This window comes from Rhinopithecus roxellana, chromosome 1 (assembly GCF_007565055.1).
Source record: "Rhinopithecus roxellana isolate Shanxi Qingling chromosome 1, ASM756505v1, whole genome shotgun sequence".
NCBI classification, from domain to species: domain Eukaryota; kingdom Metazoa; phylum Chordata; class Mammalia; order Primates; family Cercopithecidae; genus Rhinopithecus; species Rhinopithecus roxellana.
The window spans coordinates 63,532,213-63,551,668 of record NC_044549.1 but is presented as its reverse complement, the minus strand read 5'-3'; the positions used below and the strand labels follow the sequence as shown (position 1 = coordinate 63,551,668).

Sequence of the window (19,456 nt, the reverse complement as noted above, 5' to 3'; positions counted from 1 at the left end):
TGTGCCAGTTCTTCCTGGGCAATTTTATCCTCTTCTTGATTTTAACTGCTTCTGACTCCCATATCTCTGTCTTGAGCCTCAGACTTGTATGTCCACCTACCTATTGGACGGGATGTTTGTAAATCCTAAGAAAAGGCATGTCAGACTCAACCTATCCCAAGCAGGAGTCTTTATTTCTCACTCATGTCTGTTAGCTTCCTTCCTATGTCCCTGTCTCAACAAAGGACACTGTTGTCCACTGAGTTATGGAGGCCAGAATTCTCTGTGTCATTTTTCACTCCTCGAGCTCCTCCTTCCGTGCATCCTGCGGGTTCTGTCATCTACATATAGGTCAGATTCATCCACTTTGCTGTGTGTCCACTGCCACTGTGTTATTCTAGGCCACCATTATGTCTGCTTCTCCAGGTTTCTCCCTTTAAATCATTTTCCAGGTTGCAATAAGAGTGATGTTTCTGAACCATGCCAATGTCATTCCCCTATGTGAAAAGCTTTTAAGTGTTTAGTTGGTAGGGATAATCTTTGAGATTTCTTAGACGTGGCTTACAAGGTGGTTGCCACTATATTATTTTCAGCTGCTTTCGACTTTTTTTCCCCTTAAATGTGCCTTCTTGTTTTCTAGCCTTTTCCAACCAGTTTTTCATCACAGAATACTCTCTCCTACCCCTCTTTCTCTGGTTAACTGTTCATTGTCATTCACCGTTGGTTTAGATATTACATCCTCCAGGGTCCTTGCCTGTCATTCTACTTTATTTTGCCCTGGAATCTTATACTGCTGTTATGTCATAGCATTTTGCTATATTGTAATTGTTTGACTCTCCCATGGGATTGTAAGTTGTGTGAGGGCCAGGACTGTCTGTCTGTGTCTTGTCAGCAGTGGAACCCTAGTGCCTAACATGGAGCATGGAACGTGGCACAACGTCAATACTTTCTGTTGAATGAATGACTTATTTAGCATGTTAGTCATTTATTATTGTTTATCCATTTGAAATTCATTTCCTGGAAAAAAGCTCAAGTTCTGATTTGTGGATGAGTTTATAGTAGAACCTCAATTCAAAAGAGTTCCTTCACTTTAAGGAGAAAGAGATAGCTAAGAAGAAAATAGGCTTAGCAGGATTAGTTTATGAAGCAGCTATTTTGTCTTAGTCTCATATGTCTGTGCACCTGTCAAATTGTTATTGACAATTCCTATTTCAAGATATTAGCTGTTCAGTTTTGTCTAATATGTACTTTATTTCCTCCTATATAAAAATGGAATATTTATTTGGTTAAGAGCTTGGAATCTGGAGTAAGAATTAAGTAGGTCTACATCCTAGCTATGCTTTTTACTTGTTCTCTGAACTTGACCAAGCTACAAAACTTTTCTGAGCCTCAGTTTCTACCTTTGTAAAATGATGGTATTAATAGTACCCCATGCTCATAGTGATGGTGTAAAGATTCAAGGAAATAACAGATGCAAAGCTTTAAGTGCAGTGCCTGGAACATACAAAGAACTCAGTAAGTTGTCTGTGATCTTTTAATTTTTAAACGATTTCAGTATCTCGGTTGAAAGGGAACTTCAAGTGTCTAAGGTTGTAAAACTATCAGTTAGAAAATTCAGTGTATCAAAGCAACCAATTCCTTGAGTTTCTGGTTAACTAAAATATAAATAAAATTTTCACTATGAGTTATACTTTGTTAATGCTTTTCCCAAGAATACCAGTTTCTAACTTTGAATGCAAGATAGAATCATTTCTGAATAAGTCTCCTCTAAGAGTGAGAGGTATATTTTGAATGTGGCTGTTATTTTTCTAGTTAAAACAGGAATGTAGAGTGCAGGAAAATTAACTTTCTGTTCTCTACAAATGTTGCTTTTATCTTCTTCAGTAATTTAAGGAACTGTTAAAATTCATATCTTAATAAAATAGATTGTATCTTGGTAGAAAATATGAGTGTGGCCGGGCGCGGTGGCTCAAGCCTGTAATCCCAGCACTTTGGGAGGCCGAGATGGGTGGATCACGAGGTCAGGAGATCGAGACCATCCTGGCTAACACAGTGAAACCCCGTCTCTACTAAAAAAAAAATACAAAAAACTAGCCGGGCGAGGTGGCGGCGCCTGTAGTCCCAGCTACTCGGGAGGCTGAGGCAGGAGAATGGCGTAACCCAGGAGGCGGAGCTTGCAGTGAGCTGAGATCCGGCCACTGCACTCCAGCCTGGGCGACAGAGCGAGACTCCGTCTCAAAAAAAAAAAAAAAAAAGAAAATATGAGTGCACATGCCGAAAATGGTGTGTGTGTGTGTGTGTGTGTGTGTGTGTGTGTGTAGCCCCTTTTAGCCTCATTGTGGAGATGCAGTATCCTGAATTTCCTACTCATCTGCTTGTTTTTCTTTGCTGGTTGAGTTCAAACATTTTTTCCTTTATTGAAATTTTACTAAAGTCTGTGGTACTTGCAGACCTAGCACAAGTGCTAGATTTCATTCCAATGTGTCTTCAGATTTGCTTCATTTCACGTCATTGAATATGGGATGGGACTTCAGGGTAGGACCAGTCTTCTACGTACCTTCTATTTAAAGAGATCAGAGGTTGGACACAGTGGGTCAAGCCTGTAATCCCAGCACACTTTGGGAGGCTGCGGTGGGAGGATCACTTGAGGCTGAGAGTTTTAAGACCTGTCTGGGCAAGGAAGCAAGACCCCATTTCTATAAAAAAATAGAAATTAGCTGGTCTCAGTAGCACGTGCCTGTAGTCATAGCTGCTTGAGAGGCTGAGACAGGAGGATTGCTTGACCCCAGGAGTTTGAGGCTGCAGTGAGCTGCGATCGTGCTACTATACTCTAGTCTGAATGACAGAGTGAGACCCATCTCTTTTTAAAAAAGTTAACAATAACAACAAAGAAGATCAGAAATCTTATATATCCCTTTAGTCAGATACTTACTTTTGTTTTATGATAAGTAACTTATGTTTGTGGTTGGTAACTACAAAGAAAGTAAATACAGTGTTCAGTCTTTCCTTGAAATGTACTTTGAATTAAAAATCTGTATTTCTGGTACAAATATGAGTTAAGATAAAATGTTAAAAAGTAAAAGCCAGTATAATAAGTTCTTTCAATGTTTTTTCCTAGAGCCGACTTTTTTGAAGACGAGGCGATTGAACAGATTTTGAAATACAATCCTTGGTGGACTGACAAATATTCAAAAATGAAGGCCTTTTTGGAAAAGAGTCAGGAGGAAGAAAATCATGCTGCATTAGGTAAGAAACTCAAATTCGGCTAATTTGTTTCATTTTAAAATCTCATGGTGTATGTACCACATTTACTGCCTTCCATGTTATTAAGCACATAGATGTAATTGCTTTATAATGTTAAAATATGAGTTTGAATTGCTAGTTTTGGAAATGACGTCTTTGCCTCTGACTGGAAAATGCCACTAAGTAATTAGGCTTATTTGTGTTGGAAAATTCTTTTGAAGTATGTTTTCCTTTAGAATCATTGGCGTTCTTTTACAGTTAATTATTTTTTAAAACCTAAATTTAGGGATGTGATCACACAGGACATTTGTAGTTTCTCAATAACCTGCTTAAGAAGTATGAACATTCTTCTTTGGTAAGGACATTTGAGTATTAGTAATGGGGGGAAAAGACTCGGGTGGGAAAAGACCTAGATGGACATGTTATTACCACCTTCTCTAAGTACAGCGTTGATATATTAAGACTATACATTAGAAATATAACATTTGCAGACAGACCAAGAAAAGAACACCCATGTTTTCTGTCACACTGATTTGGCTTTTATTTACATATTAAAAATAAAATTTCAATGTTTAAATGGAAAGAATACACACATATGTACATTCTGAAGAATATTGAATGGAATATAGACTTTTTCCACCTCAAGTTCCTCTTCCCAGAAGTAGTCACGTATTAGTATTTTTGGGGATATTTTAAAAATACATATTCCCACATCTAAATAGTTGCTTTTAGAAATGTCTATACATAGACTCACGTATACCCGGTTCGTACCTTGTTGTTATCAATTTGTAGTGTGTTGCACATCTTCCATATCAGTATGTACAGATCTACCTGAAGCTTTTCATGATTACCTAGTATCCCATTGGATTTTTTTTTCGTGATTGATGGATATTTGGGCTGTTTACAACTGGTGGACATTTGGGTGATTTCCTGCTTTCTGCAGTTGCAAATAATATATATAGTGACCTCCTTTGACCACTCATTCTGAAGTAGCTGCAGGGTCTCTAATGGATCACAGTTTTTTATTTTCTGCATATCAGTGCAATGACCTGTTATCTGCTATTTTTTCAGTGTCTAGTATAGTGCCTGTTATACAAAGGTACTCAATAAATATCTATAAATATTGTACTAAATGTTTTTATGGTTAAGTTTTATTAAAGTTTAGGTGATTTCTACCAGATCAAAACATTGCTACTATAATATTTTTAGAAAAAAGAGATTAGCTTTAGTGCATCACAGAAGCTCATTGTAGTGACTCTTGTTATAGATTTATTGTCGTTTTGAACAAATCCTGACTTTTATATTTGAGTTTAAGCAGCTTTCAGACTTCTCACATTCTATATGTATATATAGGCACATTTTCAGGTTTAGGATTGCTAACACAATTTAGATGGCTAACTGTATATGCTAGATAGATCTGGTCATAAAGTTTGAGCAAACTTAAATCATCTAGTATATCAATTGGTCTGAGTCAGTTTCCCTAATTTTAGCACAGTATTTTAATGAGGTGGTGTGGGAGAAAATTGATGGTTGCGTAGTTGAGTTTTCTGTCCACCAGGGTGAGCTAGTGGCCCTAAAAATCAAGAGAAGGCATTCCCTTTGATTTAAATTCTAACTTGCTCTACTTTGATAAATTGTAGCTTGTTCTCAGTCCAGTTTTCTGTGTCAGCAATGCTTTGAGTTAGTCTTCTCTGTGTAATTTTAGCAGGAGATCAAGCCACTCAGTCCTTTTAACCACCTGCCCTCCTGACCCTTCATCTGACCCATGGCTGATAGCCAGGCTGGTGCATCAGGAACAGTCATAGTCTGCAAAGCCATTATGATGATTCATTCTGAAAACCACCTTTAAAAATAGCAAGGACATGTGATCTAAGGTAGAAGAACTTGAGCTTTGTGTTGAACAGAGTGTCTCTTCTAATAATACCAAATATATGATATAAACTAAATGTAGGCTTGGGGTTGGACTTCTTGTTCCACCACATGCTTGCGATATGATCTTGCACCTTTGGGTTGCTGTGGAAATCCTGTACCTACCTCAGAGTTGTCCTGAGATTGAATGAAATGTTATATTTAAAATCCTGTAAATGTTAGAAATTATTATTATAGAGTAAAATCAGTCGCAGGAGAGCCAGGAGTTGGTTAGTTTCTCTGTGAAATTACAATTTTTATACATTTAGAAAGCTTTAAGGGAAAGTTTCTTGTTAACAAAATTTCTCTCTCATTTAAAAAATTCTGGTTCAAATATTTGAGGCACTCAGAATTGGAGGAATAAATTGAAGTGTGTTGAGCCAGGATAAAATATGGGGGAAAAGAAATAAACCAAGAAATAAACCTCACAGTTTTCTGCTTACCTACGGTGCCTGCTGCTGTACCTTTTCCCCTCTTCCTCTTTGTTCTTTGCCTCTCTGGCCTTCTTCCTCTTTGTGTCATAGCTGTGGGCTGTTGTCTGTTTAACACCTCCTCATCAGGTGTTGCCAGGCAGATATAACAGTGCAGGTGAGAGGTGTACCTTTGATTCGTTCCGTATCATAAAATATTAACCTAGATTGCTTTGAATTCTAGATAAGCCTTAGGTGGTGAACTTTGCTCCCTCTCTTTCTCCCTTGGTTGTAATTCTTGTCATTTTCATCACAGCCCTGAGTTACAACAGGGAGACTTTTCTCCAGCTTTGTAGTGATCCAGATTTTCCTCCCCAAAGGCTTGTAAATGGAAGTGTTAAACGCTATGCTTCCCCTGAGCTCTAGTTTCATGAGGATGAACTTACCACATTTCCCATGTTGTCTTTCAGTGGTTAATCTGAAGCTCCAAAGTCTTGGCACGTTATTGCTTGTTATGACACCACATAACATTTATAGTCAATGAACTTCCTAGCAGGGACATCCTGTTTGGCACCAGTGAGCCCTTCAGTGTTTGTAGAGATAACTGTCAGTGTCAACTTTGAAAGTTGTAGCACTACAGGGCTACCCATTTAGGCTGAAGGTTTGAATGCAGCACAATTTTTTCTGGTTCACTTGATCTGGTTCCAATGAATGTACAATGTAATAGACAGATGTGCATTACTCTGAGAGCGTCGAGATCCTTTGTGATTTAATTGTTGACCTAGATAAGAGGGATGTTTGGGAGGGGGATTTAGAGAGGAAGGGAGGATTTAAAAATAACAAAATTAGAAAATATTTGGGAAAGAAAAGTGACTACCTTGCAGACATCTTTCCATTTTGATGAGAGTCCCTTTGCAGCCTTCAGACATATTGGTGGGGTTTTTGATGTTGGGAGGTGGTCCTCGGCCATTTGCTTCAATGCTCAAGTACCAGTTTCCTCCTCAAATGTATTGAGTTCAACTGACTTTTATTTCACTGGAGATTGTTTTTAAAAGTATAATTAACCAAAACATTGTGAACTATATAGCAAAGCTGCTTTGTAGTGTAGCTAAGTCATATAAATGCTTGACAAATGTTACTTATGGTGGCAATCATCCAAGCATTGTTGGCACTGCATCTGTAGTTATTTCCAGTACTGCTGCTAGGTTAGACTTGATTGTGTGCAAACTTCCCCCAAGTTCCCCTTTGGGTGATATGATTTATAGCTCTAATAAAAAAGGCCTTAGGGAGCTCAGACTTTTGGTTTCTCTAGTGATTTCCTGGTTTGTTGTTATTGTTATTTATCATCTCTTATTTCTTTGCTTGAATTTCAGAATTTAAATGCATTTGTGTATTATTAATGAAGTAGGCCACAATGGAACTTATAAATGCTCAGTAAAAGGTGGAAGTGTTGTAGGGAAAGTCTAGCAGCTCCTAGTATCCAAGAATTCAGAAGAATAATTCAAGTAGGTTTTTCTTCTGTGCACAGTTACTGAAAATGACTAATGTAGAAACACTTCCATGTGGGTAATGTAACATCAGAACCTACATTGCCTAGATCAACTTTTACAAATGATTAAGCATCGATAGGTATGATTACTTAAAAATGAAGACATAAATATGTGGAGAGTTGACATATTGCTAAATAGTTTCTGGGCAAGCTTACTTTGTGATTGAGAATTATGTGGGAGCAGGGATCTTTATTAGTCAACTAGGATATAAAGATTTTTCTCTAGTCAGATATCATGAACACCTGGCATTTTCCCATTAGCTAAATTAATGAACATCTCAAAAACCATGCCTAAGGGAATACTGTCTCAAACCTTCTTGCTAAATACCAGGAGTCTTAAAATATTTTGTCAGGTATGCTTTCTTCCTGCAGTGAGTATATTCCTTCATGCCATTTCCTTAAATCAAATTGCTTAAAGTGAACTGAGAGCTTTTATTTAAATTAAGGAATCTTCAGATGTGTCCTCCAATGAGGCAGTCAACACTCAGTTTGTCTGTCTTATTGATTAAATCTAGTAAATTTTAAATTAAACACAGTTGACCCTTGAACAAAACATGTTTGAAATGCATAGGTCTGCTTATATGGGGATTTTCTTTTGCCTCTGCCACCCCTGAGATAGCAAAACCAACCCTTCCTCTTCCTCGTTTTCCTCAGTCTACTCAATGTGAAGACCAGGATGAGGACCTTTATTTATGATGCTGTACCTCCACTTAATGGATAATTTAATCTTAAAGAGACTTCATGTACAATTCAAGGATTGGGGAAACCTTAACTAAAGCTATAAATCCAGAATATTGTCTTAAAAAAGAAAGATGGACATATTTGACTACATGAAAAATAAATGCTTCAATAGCAAAAGGTACCATAAACAAAGTCAGTAGAGATATAGTAGCTTTGGAAAGATGATTAGGGTTTATATCTATAATATACAGGATTCTTAATTTGACAAGACAAGCCATCCAATAGAAAAAAAAAAACTGGACAAAACACATACGAATGGGTTACTCATAAGAGTGCAAATCCAGATTGCTTACAAACCAAGGAACTAGTGCTTAAAGTTGAGCATTTGGAGAAATACTAAGTGAAATAACAATGATAAGTCACCGTTTTAGTTTTCTTTTGCTGCATAACAAATTATCACAAGCTTCACACAGTGTACGTTCATGATCTCAGTTTCCGTGAGTCAGAAGTTGGGCCTGGCTTACCTGGGTCCACTGTGTTAGGTCTTGCAAGGCTGTAGCCAAAAATACCCATCTTATTTTTTTTAAAAACAAATGTTGGAGGCTGTGTTTCCTGGAGCTCAAGGTCTTCTTCCAGTCTCACATGATTGTTGGCAGAATTTAGTTCCTCGCAGATACAGAACTGAGGCCCCTACTTTGTTGCTGGCTGTCAGCTGGGGGCCACTCTTAGATCTTAGAGGCCCCTACAGGTCCCTGCCATATAGCCTTCTCACAGGCTCTCTCACTTCACCATGTGACATTTCTTCAAAACTAACAGGTGAGTCCCTGGCTTTGGTCTGCTAATAATGGAATGTAATCATGGAAATGACTGTCCCATTGCCTGGCCGTATTCTGTTGGATAGAAGCAAGTCACAAGTTCCATCCCCACATAGTGATATGACTCATTGGAGGTCATCTTAGAATTCTGCCTGCTATACTCAGTTTATTAACCTGGAAATGATTGTAAAAAAGCTATTACATTTCTTGCCAGGGGAAGGTGGGAGGTATGTGTAGGAAGAGGAACTTCTGTTCATGACTGTGAGAAAGGAGAGTTATTGTAGCCTTTAAGTAAAGTATCTTTCTAAAACAGATACTTTTTTAACCCAGTCAATCCAGTCTCAAGAGTCTACTTTATGGAAATAAAGCCTTTAATATCCAAGGACATAGGATAAGGATATTTATTGCAGCATTATTAGCAGTGGCAGAAAGCTAGAAGCAACGTGAGTGCCCATCAGTAGGGGGAGTGGTTGGATAGAGCAAGGTACGTTTTGGAACATTATACTCCTTTACAAAAATTAGTTACACACCAGTTGACTTTTAGGGATTTGCCAGAGGTATTGTTGAGTGAGAAGGGCTAGATGGAGAAAAATGACCTAGTTATTTGGGTCAAGGGAGGGCGTAGGAAGTACAAACTCCCTAGTATGTATGCTTGTGTGTCTGTATATGATTACATGTCTGTAGAGAAAACTATGGAATGATATATACTAGATTTTTAGTGGGTGAGAAGCTGTTGACGAATATTCAGGTGGAGAGAGGGTGCCAAGCGAAAGAAGAAAAGGAAAAAGGAACTGTTTCTTTACGTGTTGTAAAGAAACAGTCTCTTCCCACAGGTCTAATGTATGTGATGTGGTCATATGTAAAACTTGATTTATATGGTAGACAATATGAGATTTTAATGGATTAATTTGAATTGAAATTTAGTTTAGTTTAAATGTAACAATTTTAATTGATTAATATCTGGGAATATTCCTGTTTCTTGGTATAGAACTTTCAAATGGATAATGAATATTTTCAGTGTACTTTATTTAGCGCTTTCTGTTGTCAGAATGTATTATCTTAATTTTAAAGTCAGTAACTGGCATTCAGATGCCTTAAGTACAGAACAGTGTAGCAAAAAAGAGAGGGTTGGGAATTAAGGAATAGGTATTGTTTCGAAAAATCTTTGTTCAGCCCTATTAGGATTTGAGCATACTCACAGCTCTTACTAAAACTGTGACATCTACTTAAGTTATTTATATATCCAGAGTTAAGTAGAAATAACTTTTATTTCAGTTTCTATAATCAAAGTTCTAATTTTGACAAATCTTCCACATTGGGGGATTTACAAAAATGAATGAAACATCTAATTTTTAAATGCGTTTTCTTCTAGTGTCTTTTTCTGAAGAAGAGAAATATCAGCTACGAAAATTTGTCAATAAATCTTATCTGCTGGACAAGAAAGCCTGTCGTCAAGTGTACTGCAGTTTGATTGATATCCTTCTGGCATATTGCTATGAAACCCGTGTCACTGAAGGAGAGAAGAATGTAAGTGCTTGTATGTGTGCGTGTTGCCATAGATGACTGTGCTGAGTAAACTGCATTAAAGCATCAGTCTTTCTTGTCTAGAGTAGAACTGGTGGTGATTAGTTATTCAGGGGATGCCCCCAGCAGAGTTACATGTGTGGGGTGGTGGTGGTGGGTACCCACAAGCAATCATACATTGCTTAGTCGGTCTTTTTCAGTTTTCTCTTGGGATTATTCTCTGCAAAATAGCAGAGTAGGGAAGTTTAAGGGAGTAAAGCTGAGAGTAGAGAGGAAGGCTACTCTGAGCCCTCATCTCTTTTAGGCCAGAGAAGTGCTCTGTCACATGACACTTCACATTGACCAGGGGGTAAACTACCATACCCATTTATATTCTTTCTCTCAGCCAGAAGTCAGCAGATGCAAAATATGGCATTTTACAAAATAAATCTTAGTATTTACCTGCAAGTGTCCCTCAATTCATAGAGTGTGTGGATTTCTGAAAAATTATATGTAAATCAGATTTTTTAAAACCTGAATTGTATATTTTTTTGCTATTTAAAGGGATCATGTTATAAAAGTAAATCCTTTTGTAAATTATTTCTTAATCTTTTAAAAAATAATATAGACTTTATTGTATTTCTTCTTAAACCATATTTGATGTTGTAAATGAAGAGCTAAACTTCCTTTTCACCTGTACCATTGATTGTATATTTAAAAAGGCTGGAAACCAAAAAACAGCCTTTCTAGTTAGTGTGGCGCTGCAGCTGTTTATAATTGTCCTCGCTCTAAAGGTTATTTTTGATCTGAGCATAACTTTCCTTTTTTGAATTACACAAATAATTCGTATTGTAAAGGAAAATATACAAACGAAGGAAATAATTAAGATTTCCTGTAATTTTAGTCATCAGAAATAACCGTTGTTACATGGTGATGTATCTATTTCCAGTCTTCTTTCAGTGTGCACGTGTGTCTATATTGTGTGTATTTACCTTGGGTCCTAATGTATATACTATTTAACCTGCTTTTTTCACTCAACATTATAGCACTAGGATGGTATTAGAGTTAGAATTTTCTGTGTACCAATTTTTTTGTTGTCATGATTCTGAAAATTTCTAGGGTGACTCTTGACGTTTGTGTCTGACTCCAAGATGACTATTAATTGAGTGTGCTAAGGCTACTTAATATTTATCTGAAAATACTTTTTGTTTTCACTCATCTTTTAAAGATACTGTAGGCCGGGCGTGGTGGCTCAAGCCTGTAATCCCAGCACTTTGGGAGGCCGAGACAGGCGGATCACGAGGTCAGGAGATCGAGACCATCCTGGCTAACACGGTGAAACCCCGTCTCTACTAAAAAATACAAAAAACTAGCTGAGCGAGGTGGCGGGCGCCTGTAGTCCCAGCTACTCGGGAGGCTGAGGCAGGAGAATGGCATAAACCCACGAGGCGGAGCTTGCAGTGAGCTGAGATCCGGCCACTGCAGTCCAGCCTGGGCGACAGAGCGAGACTCCGTCTCAAAAAAAAAAAAAAAAAAAAAGATACTGTAAATGGAGAAAATGTTTTCTTTGACAAAAAATGCTTCATATTAAATCTTGAAAAGGTGAGTGTTTAGGTATACTTGAAAAAATTTACCATTTTTATTCTTTTGTGTATTTAAAATCATCAAGTCTTACAACTTGAGACCTCCTCTAGAATGTACTTATTCTCACCAGCATTCTCTGAAAGATCAAATTTTCTAGCAGCTTCTTAAGTGCCACAGGTAATACTTCAACATTATTCTTGATTCCTTTGATAGATTATTTATGGATTGTTCGGGAGGCATGTAACTTAGTTGAAAAAGGACAGAAATTGAGCAGAGATTACTTTGCTTTAACTTTTAGTTTCAAAACCCCTGGTTATTTGCTCTTGTGTTCTGGTATTTTTTTAGTAGAAAAGTTTTATTTTCAAAAATCCCAAGGAAAGTAAACAGAAACTTCCCACTGATAGTCTCTGCATCAGCAAAATAGTTTTTTTCTATAGTTGTGAACACTTCTTAGTTCTCATATGTCAGTGTTCCTCAGACACTGGTTGAAAAAATGGATTTCTTTGGTTTGTTTAAATGACTTTACCTCTAATGTGATGGTATTCTTTTCTCCAAAACAAATACAGGTTGAATCTGCATGGAATATCAGGAAACTGAGTCCAACACTATGCTGGTTTGAGGTATGATTTCCAGTTGCAGTTGTTAGAGTTTGCTCCTCAGGAAGTTATTTTTGTTGTTTTTACATCATTTGGGGTAATTCAAGCAATTCCTTGAATTTTTAAAAATAGAAGCTCTATTGTACAAATTTGTTTTCCATCTTTTTAATAAAATTCTGATAATGAAACCAGGTAGAGTATTTTGGAAGCTGGGGGAGGGAAACACACTTCGGAGAGAGGATGGAGAAATGGTTTGTTGGGAAAGAATGTGGGGCAGAGTGAGAGGTGTGTTTGTAAGCTGGCATGTATTGGAGCTTGAAACTCAAAGATGGAGGCACACCTAGGTGATAAGTGACCATCAGGGTGTATGCCAAGAATAAACACACACACATGAAAAATAATTTTTTTTTTTTTTTTTTTTTTTTGAGACGGAGCCTCGCGCTGTCGCCCAGGCTGGAGTGCAGTGGCCGGATCTCAGCTCACTGCAAGCTCCGCCTCCCGGGTTCACGCCATTCTCCTGCCTTAGCCTCCTGAGTAGCTGGGACTACAGGCGCCCGCCACCTCGCCCGGCTAGTTTTTTTGTATTTTTTTTAGTAGAGACGGGGTTTCGCCACGTTAGCCAGGATGGTCTCGATCTCCTGACCTCGTGATCTGCCCGTCTCGGCCTCCCAAAGTGCTGGGATTACAGGCTGGAGCCACCGCGCCCGGCGAAAAATAATGTTTTTATATGATTTTTAAAATATATATATGTATATGTAAGAAAAACTTCACCTATTCTCAATAAGTCTGTGAGGTAAGTGTTGCAGGTTTTACAGGTGAGGAAACTTAGATCATATAGCTTAAATCCCTTAAGTCCTGCAATTCAAATGTAGTCTGGTTACATCTGATAACTCTTTTAGTATGGTAGTAATTGTTTCTGTGTTCGGAAAAATAGTTGTGGAGGTCTCACCAAAAATACCAAAGGATAATATCTTTAAATTTATAAGTTTTTAACAAACTTGTGCATCAAAACAATAATTAAAAGCAGAAACTTTGAAAAAGTATCAAGATTATATCATCAATTAAAACAACCAGTATTTTTTAAGTTGCAAAATCAAAGTTGTTTCATTGATGTCACTTTGTTAAAATAATAGGTAAGATGTAAACAGGAACTGAAACACTTACTTCATTATAGAATCTTACTATTCCAAAAATGGTTCAAGGACCAACAACCTGACCAGCAGCTTCAGCTGGGAGTTCATTAGAAAGACAGAATTTCAGTCCCACCTCCCACCCACTGAATCAGAACCAGAATTTGTAGCAAGATCTCTGGGGAGTTTGTATGCCTACTGAAGATGAAAAGTGCTCCCCTCTAGACTTCATTGGAGTTCCTCATGTTGCCATGATCAGCATATAATAGAGGAATTGGTTTCTGTGTTAGCATTTATTAATATGTTGGAAGTAGTTGGTGACTGGACAATTTTGTGGTATAGTTATTAAAAATCTACATGAAAATTCACCTATTTAGTTCATAATTCTCTTTATGTCAAATACTCAGTGTTCTTAATCAGATTTCTCATAGTTTTAAGGATTAATGTACATGTAAATTATCTTTCTCCCTTGGTTTTAAGTTTTACATACGGTTTACATTTTTTATACTTTATTGAAAAACAATTTTGTGGAAATTTTGTTTAGTGTTTTTAGTAAGTTTTCAATTGCTAATGTTATCAGTTTGATACCATTCAAGATAGAACACCTTTTTTCCTAGAAATCAGTTTGATAAGCAAGAGCAAATTACTCAAGTAAATGTCTTGTATTACCCATGTCCAGTGCAAAAAAAAAAAAAAAAAGAAAAAAGAGGAGAGGAAGCTGAACAGTTCTACTTTTTTTTTTTTTTGTGATGGAGTCTGGCTATATTGTCCAGGCTGGAGTGCAGTAGTGCAATCTTGACTCACTGCAGCCTCTGCTTCCCAGGTTTGAGCAATTCTCTGCTTCAGCCTCCTGAGTAGCTGGGATTACAGGTGCCTGTCACCGCACCTGGCTAATTTTTGTATTTTTAGTAGAGACGGGATTTCGCCCTGTTGGCCAGGCAGGTTTCGAACTCCTGACCTCAGGTGATCCGCCCGCCTTGGCGTCCCAAAGTGCTTTACAGGCATCAGCCACCATGCCCGGTGAGTTCTACATTTTTGATGTGTGCCATCTTGAATAGCCCTAGATGACAAAAACATGAAATGTAAATTATTTTAAAATATCCTTTATGTGCATCTGTATTTTGTTAATGCCATGTGTTTTAGATTCTTATTTGCAAGAATCTAAAATACTTAGGACTTTAAAAAGCTTTCTTGTGACATTTGTGATGTATTGATAGTGTGAGAAATTAGAAAAACTAAGATTCTATGTTTTATTTTAAGGTATACGAAAATAATCTTATTTCATGGTTTTATGTTTCTCTTCTACTTGGCATCACAATGATCTGAACTTACAGCTTTTAAATGAGAAAAGCTTCCTATTTCATTGTGTGCTTTTGTTTGTGTAATATTTTATGGAAATGACTGCTATTAAAATGACACTTCACAGACTTGGACTAATGTTCAAGATATCATGGTGTCTTTTGGAAGAAGGGTGCTGTGTTACCCACTCTATCGCCATTTCAAGCTGGTGATGAAGGCCTACAGGGACACTATAAAGATATTGCAACTAGGTAAGATATTATTGCGCTTGCAAATTTGGGAGGGAAAAAGTTGTAAGTTTTTAATCTGTGAAGATACAATTATTTTTGTTTTTTTTTCTGTATATAAATAAGTAATGAAAAATGAATCCAACCACTTTTAAAGTATAAAATTCCTGTGTATAACATATATGTAGATAAGTAATTGCATAGAGGCGTAATAAAAACTCTTTTCAGAGAGGAGTAAGGAAGGTAAACAAATAAGGCACACATAGTGTTGCAAACCATTTTACATTATAATAGCTTGCATGGTTCAGTATTTCTTGACTGCCTGTAATCTTCTAGGCTCTATGGTGGGGCTGTGGGTCTAATAATGAAGGTAGAAAAGTTCCCTGCTCTGTTGAAGTTTACAGTTTTGTCAGACAGATGATGAGTAAGTAAGCAGTTCCAAAGAGAGAGTGAAAAGTACTCTGCTGGGAGAAGTCCAGGGATCATTTAGGAGGGGACAAATAACCTAGATTAGGCATCTCAAGAAAGATTTTCCAACAAAAAGTACAGCGACTCTGAGCACTTTTGACTTGCTAAATTCAACCTGAAAAGACAAACACTTGGCTAGCTTTAAGGATGTGGAAAATTCTGGGTTCTGAAACAAATTCCAAAGTGCCCATAATATTATCATTAGAATAAGTATATAATTTCCAGGGTAATGACTTTGAAGGGGGCACCATCCATTTGTGTGTATTAGTTCTGGCACATTTATTTAAAAGTCACTCTTAGTACTTTATGGTCATTTCTTATATTCTCCCCCTGGGGAGACTCATCATTCCTTTGCCCTTAGATAAAAGTGTTTCTGGGAACTTGGTTTTCAGACTTGAGAATAAGAAGGGGAAAGAAAGGAAGTTCTTCCCTCTACCTCCAGGTGACTTCACTGACCTAAAGAAGAGAATCACATCTCAAATGTTTTGTCCTACCTGGAGGTGTACTTTGCCTTCTGTGTAACTTGTGGTCTTCTTGCCCTAGTGGCGGGAATGGGGGAGGAAAATCATGTTTGAAGTAGATTAGTTTAAAGTAGACAATAATTGTAAAAATGAATCATGGTTAGATGAAAGATGCCTTTTTATTCATCCAGTTGGTTTAGACTAGCCATATTTTATTTTGAAGGATTGTTGATTATAGGATAAAAGAGCTATCATTGAGAAATTTATCTTCTTTAACTTAGCAGTGGGAAACAAACTGCTCTGTTTTTTCACGTGTTATTTCTTCTTGCCTTCCATCCAAGATATTTTTTGAATTGCTAAAAGTACCTTGGAAAATCAATCTACTATAAATGACTGTGTGAGCCTCAGTTACACGTCACCATTCATTTCTTTTTTAAGGCCTGCTAGATTATCTGGGCATTATTCATGGACTTAACCAGTGAGAATGCAGCCTGTTATATCATGGCTTCCAGATGGAGAATTGGCAAAACCTCCACATGCCCATTTGCACACACACTCACGCACTCACACACTCACTCTGCCTCTCTCACTCTCACTCACATATACAAACTATTGCTTGTTACTTTTTATTCTGGGAAGTAATCTAGTTCTTTTGACTTTTATTGGCAAAGTAATCAGTTCTGTGATTGCATAACCAAAAATAAGTTCGATTGCCTTGACTTACACAGGAATCAATTACCCAAACCGTTTTAGTAGGCCAGGACTGAAAATGAGACTCAACTTTTGTTCATTATCACTATGACAAGAAGTAGTTTTATCAGCTGTGTTATGATAGCAACATAAAACTTGAAGTAACACACTGGAGGCCACTGCTAAAAATGAACCTGAACCCTCTATGTACCATGTACAGTGTGTTCTGTGAGTAATTTGGGTTGTGGCTAGTTAGTGCTAAAACTGAGGGCTGGGTTGTCTAGAATTTGTGCCAGAAGCTGTGGAGATGACATGCTCTGGATGAGAATTGTCACCTGTCTTTGTACAGGTGGATGGCACAAGGATGCCATTCTCGCCCCTGAAGAGGCTCATTTGTTTGAACACCCCATAATTTAAATAAAGGTAGCTCTGGTTTGGCATTTAGTGTTTTCCAAGAATGAATTCATGCCTACTTATAATTCAAAATGCAGTCACAGTGTTCACACTTTTTATTATAAAGGTCAGTATAGTATTCCATAGTTGAAAGTAATGAATAACCCTGGCTCCAAAGAAGGATTGATCTTAAATGGAATGAGCTTTCACAACCAATGTAGGAGTGCTTCAGAAACTACAGAATATGTCATTATAACTGATTGACTAAGATCTGAGTTTTCAAAGAGCCAGGAATTGGCTTCGTGGGACTTCACAAGTAGCCTTTACAAGGATTCTTTACTAGGCCTTTGGCTCTTTTCAGGTTTGCATTTCTTTTCATGCCATCCCCTCCTCCAGAAGACTGTATGTTTATCTCTGGAGATTGCTGTTCTGTTTAATCCAAACTCCTTAAGGGCAGGAAGTCCTGCTTTGGCCCTTAAGTACTGTTTTAGTGCTTAACAAAGGACCTTGCTCTCTGGATCAGTCATCTTGGGGCAAATGGCTCCTTTTTTTCCTCTGTCTCTGTCTCTTCAACTTTTATTGCCTCTTTGTTCCTTTCTTTTTGGAAGAATGGGTAAAATTTTTCGTGGATGCATCACTTAGCTACTGTTAGTCAATTAAAAATAAAAGAGAAAAAGCAGATTTTCTCATATGTCTTCAGAAGAGTTATTCTTTTTTTTTTCTTTTTTCCCTTGAGACATAATCTTGCTCTGTTGCCCAAGGCTGGAGGGCAGTGGCGGATCTTGACTCACTGCAACCTCCACCTCTTAGGTTCAAGAAATTCTCATGCCTCAGCCTCCCAAGTAGCTGGGATTACAGACATGCACCACCATGCCTGGCTAGTATTTGTATGTTTAGTAGAGACGGGCTTTTGCCATGTTGACCAGGCTGGTCTGGAACTACTGGCCTCAAGTGATCTGCCTGCCTTGGCTTCCCACAGTGCCGGGATTACAGGTGTGAGCCACTGCACCTGGCCCACTCAGAAGAGTTATTCATTTTAGAAGTGACAAGTTGTAGTTTAATACTTGATCATACATTATTTATGTAATTTAGTGAGTGCATTGTCTACATCTTATTAATGTATAGAAGGTATTCCTTACTTTATTTCCATTAGAAGGGTAGGATGGGATGGGGTGGAAGAGAAACACCAACTTAATTTTTGCTTCCAGTTCTCCCTTTGAACTCATTCTGTGGGTTCTTTTTTTTTCCTTCTTCTTGGATGGAATATATATCCTATATATATCATATCATATATTTGTCTTCTATAATATATATCCTATAACTTTTTCTTTCACTTTAGATTTTTAAAAAGTTCTTTTACCACTTCTAGTCACAAGAGGAGTCTAATTTCAGCACTTAAAATGTCCACTTTGAACTTCATTACAAAAGGAAATCTTCCCTTCCCCAGCTGGGACCTGCCTGAGGGTAGGTGACCAGCAGCAGGGAGGAGGACCCCTTTCACTTTGACAGGACATACTGCTTACCTCCACTCGGCCACCACATGCTGCTCTGTCCTGCTTCTTAATGGAAGCCAGACACCAATCTTTGTACTCTACAGTTGATGTCTACAGTTAAAATTTCCAGGGTAAGCAGGTTGTACTCTCTTAGGGCCTCTTAAAACCCCATTTCTCTTGGTTTGAGGTAACAGAAAAGCACCTCCTTCCCGCACCCATAGAGTGTGGTAAGAAACTGCACAGCACTCCACCACCTTTATCCATGGAGATTTTTTCTGGACCTCTTTACTCTTAAGCTCCTGAAGGTGAATATTTGGCGAATGAATTACAAATCATTTTTAGTTTCTGTCTCTACAAGTTCAGCATAAAGAGGTTAGTATCTCTTTAAAATATAGGGATACTTGATACCAGTTATTTTCTTTGTGAGCCTCATTAGAAAAGAGTCAGAAAGAGTTCTGTCCTGATGTGTTAATAATACGTACAGGTGGATGGCACAGGGATGCCATTATTGCCACTGAAGAGGCTCGTTTGTTTGGACACCCCATAATTTAAATAGAAGTAGCTCTGGTTTGGCTAGTTTGTTAATAATAACCATAGCTGTGTGTGTTAGCTACTTTCTGTGTGCCAGCGCTAAGTTCAGTTCTTTAGATACCATATCTCATTTTGCTCACATTGCAATCCTGTGAAGCAGTCATTACTATCCCCATTTTGCAAATAGAAGACAGGCTCAAAGAAGTGAAGTCAGTGGCCCAGGGTCTTACAGCTAGTAGGTGGGAGAGCCTAGATTTGACTCCAGATCTGTGTAACTTAGAGTCTGTGTACTTATATATATTGAACTAGTTATAAATGAAATTATATGAAGCCTGGAATTTGCTTCAAAATAGTCCAGAGTGGGTTGTGGGAAAGTGGGTGGGGTGTAGCTGAAACAAGGTTGGCTACAAGTTGATTGCTGTCTGGGTGATGAGTATGTGGGATTCATGATACTGTGTTCCCTATTTTTGTACATGTTGTGATTTTCCTTTAGACA

The 19,456-nt window shown here is 37.7% G+C and overlaps 1 protein-coding gene across 1 annotated transcript in view; it reads left to right on the top strand.

Moving 5' to 3' along the window:
• SHQ1 (SHQ1, H/ACA ribonucleoprotein assembly factor) overlaps window positions 1-19,456 on the top strand; it is a 109,586-nt gene that overhangs the window by 25,422 nt on the left and 64,708 nt on the right. Inside the window, exons 6-9 of the mRNA XM_010385980.2 lie at window positions 3,098-3,225; window positions 9,958-10,112; window positions 12,239-12,292; window positions 14,825-14,948. Coding sequence (XP_010384282.2) covers window positions 3,098-3,225; window positions 9,958-10,112; window positions 12,239-12,292; window positions 14,825-14,948 — 461 coding nt within the window. The remainder of the gene's footprint in view (window positions 1-3,097; window positions 3,226-9,957; window positions 10,113-12,238; window positions 12,293-14,824; window positions 14,949-19,456) is intronic.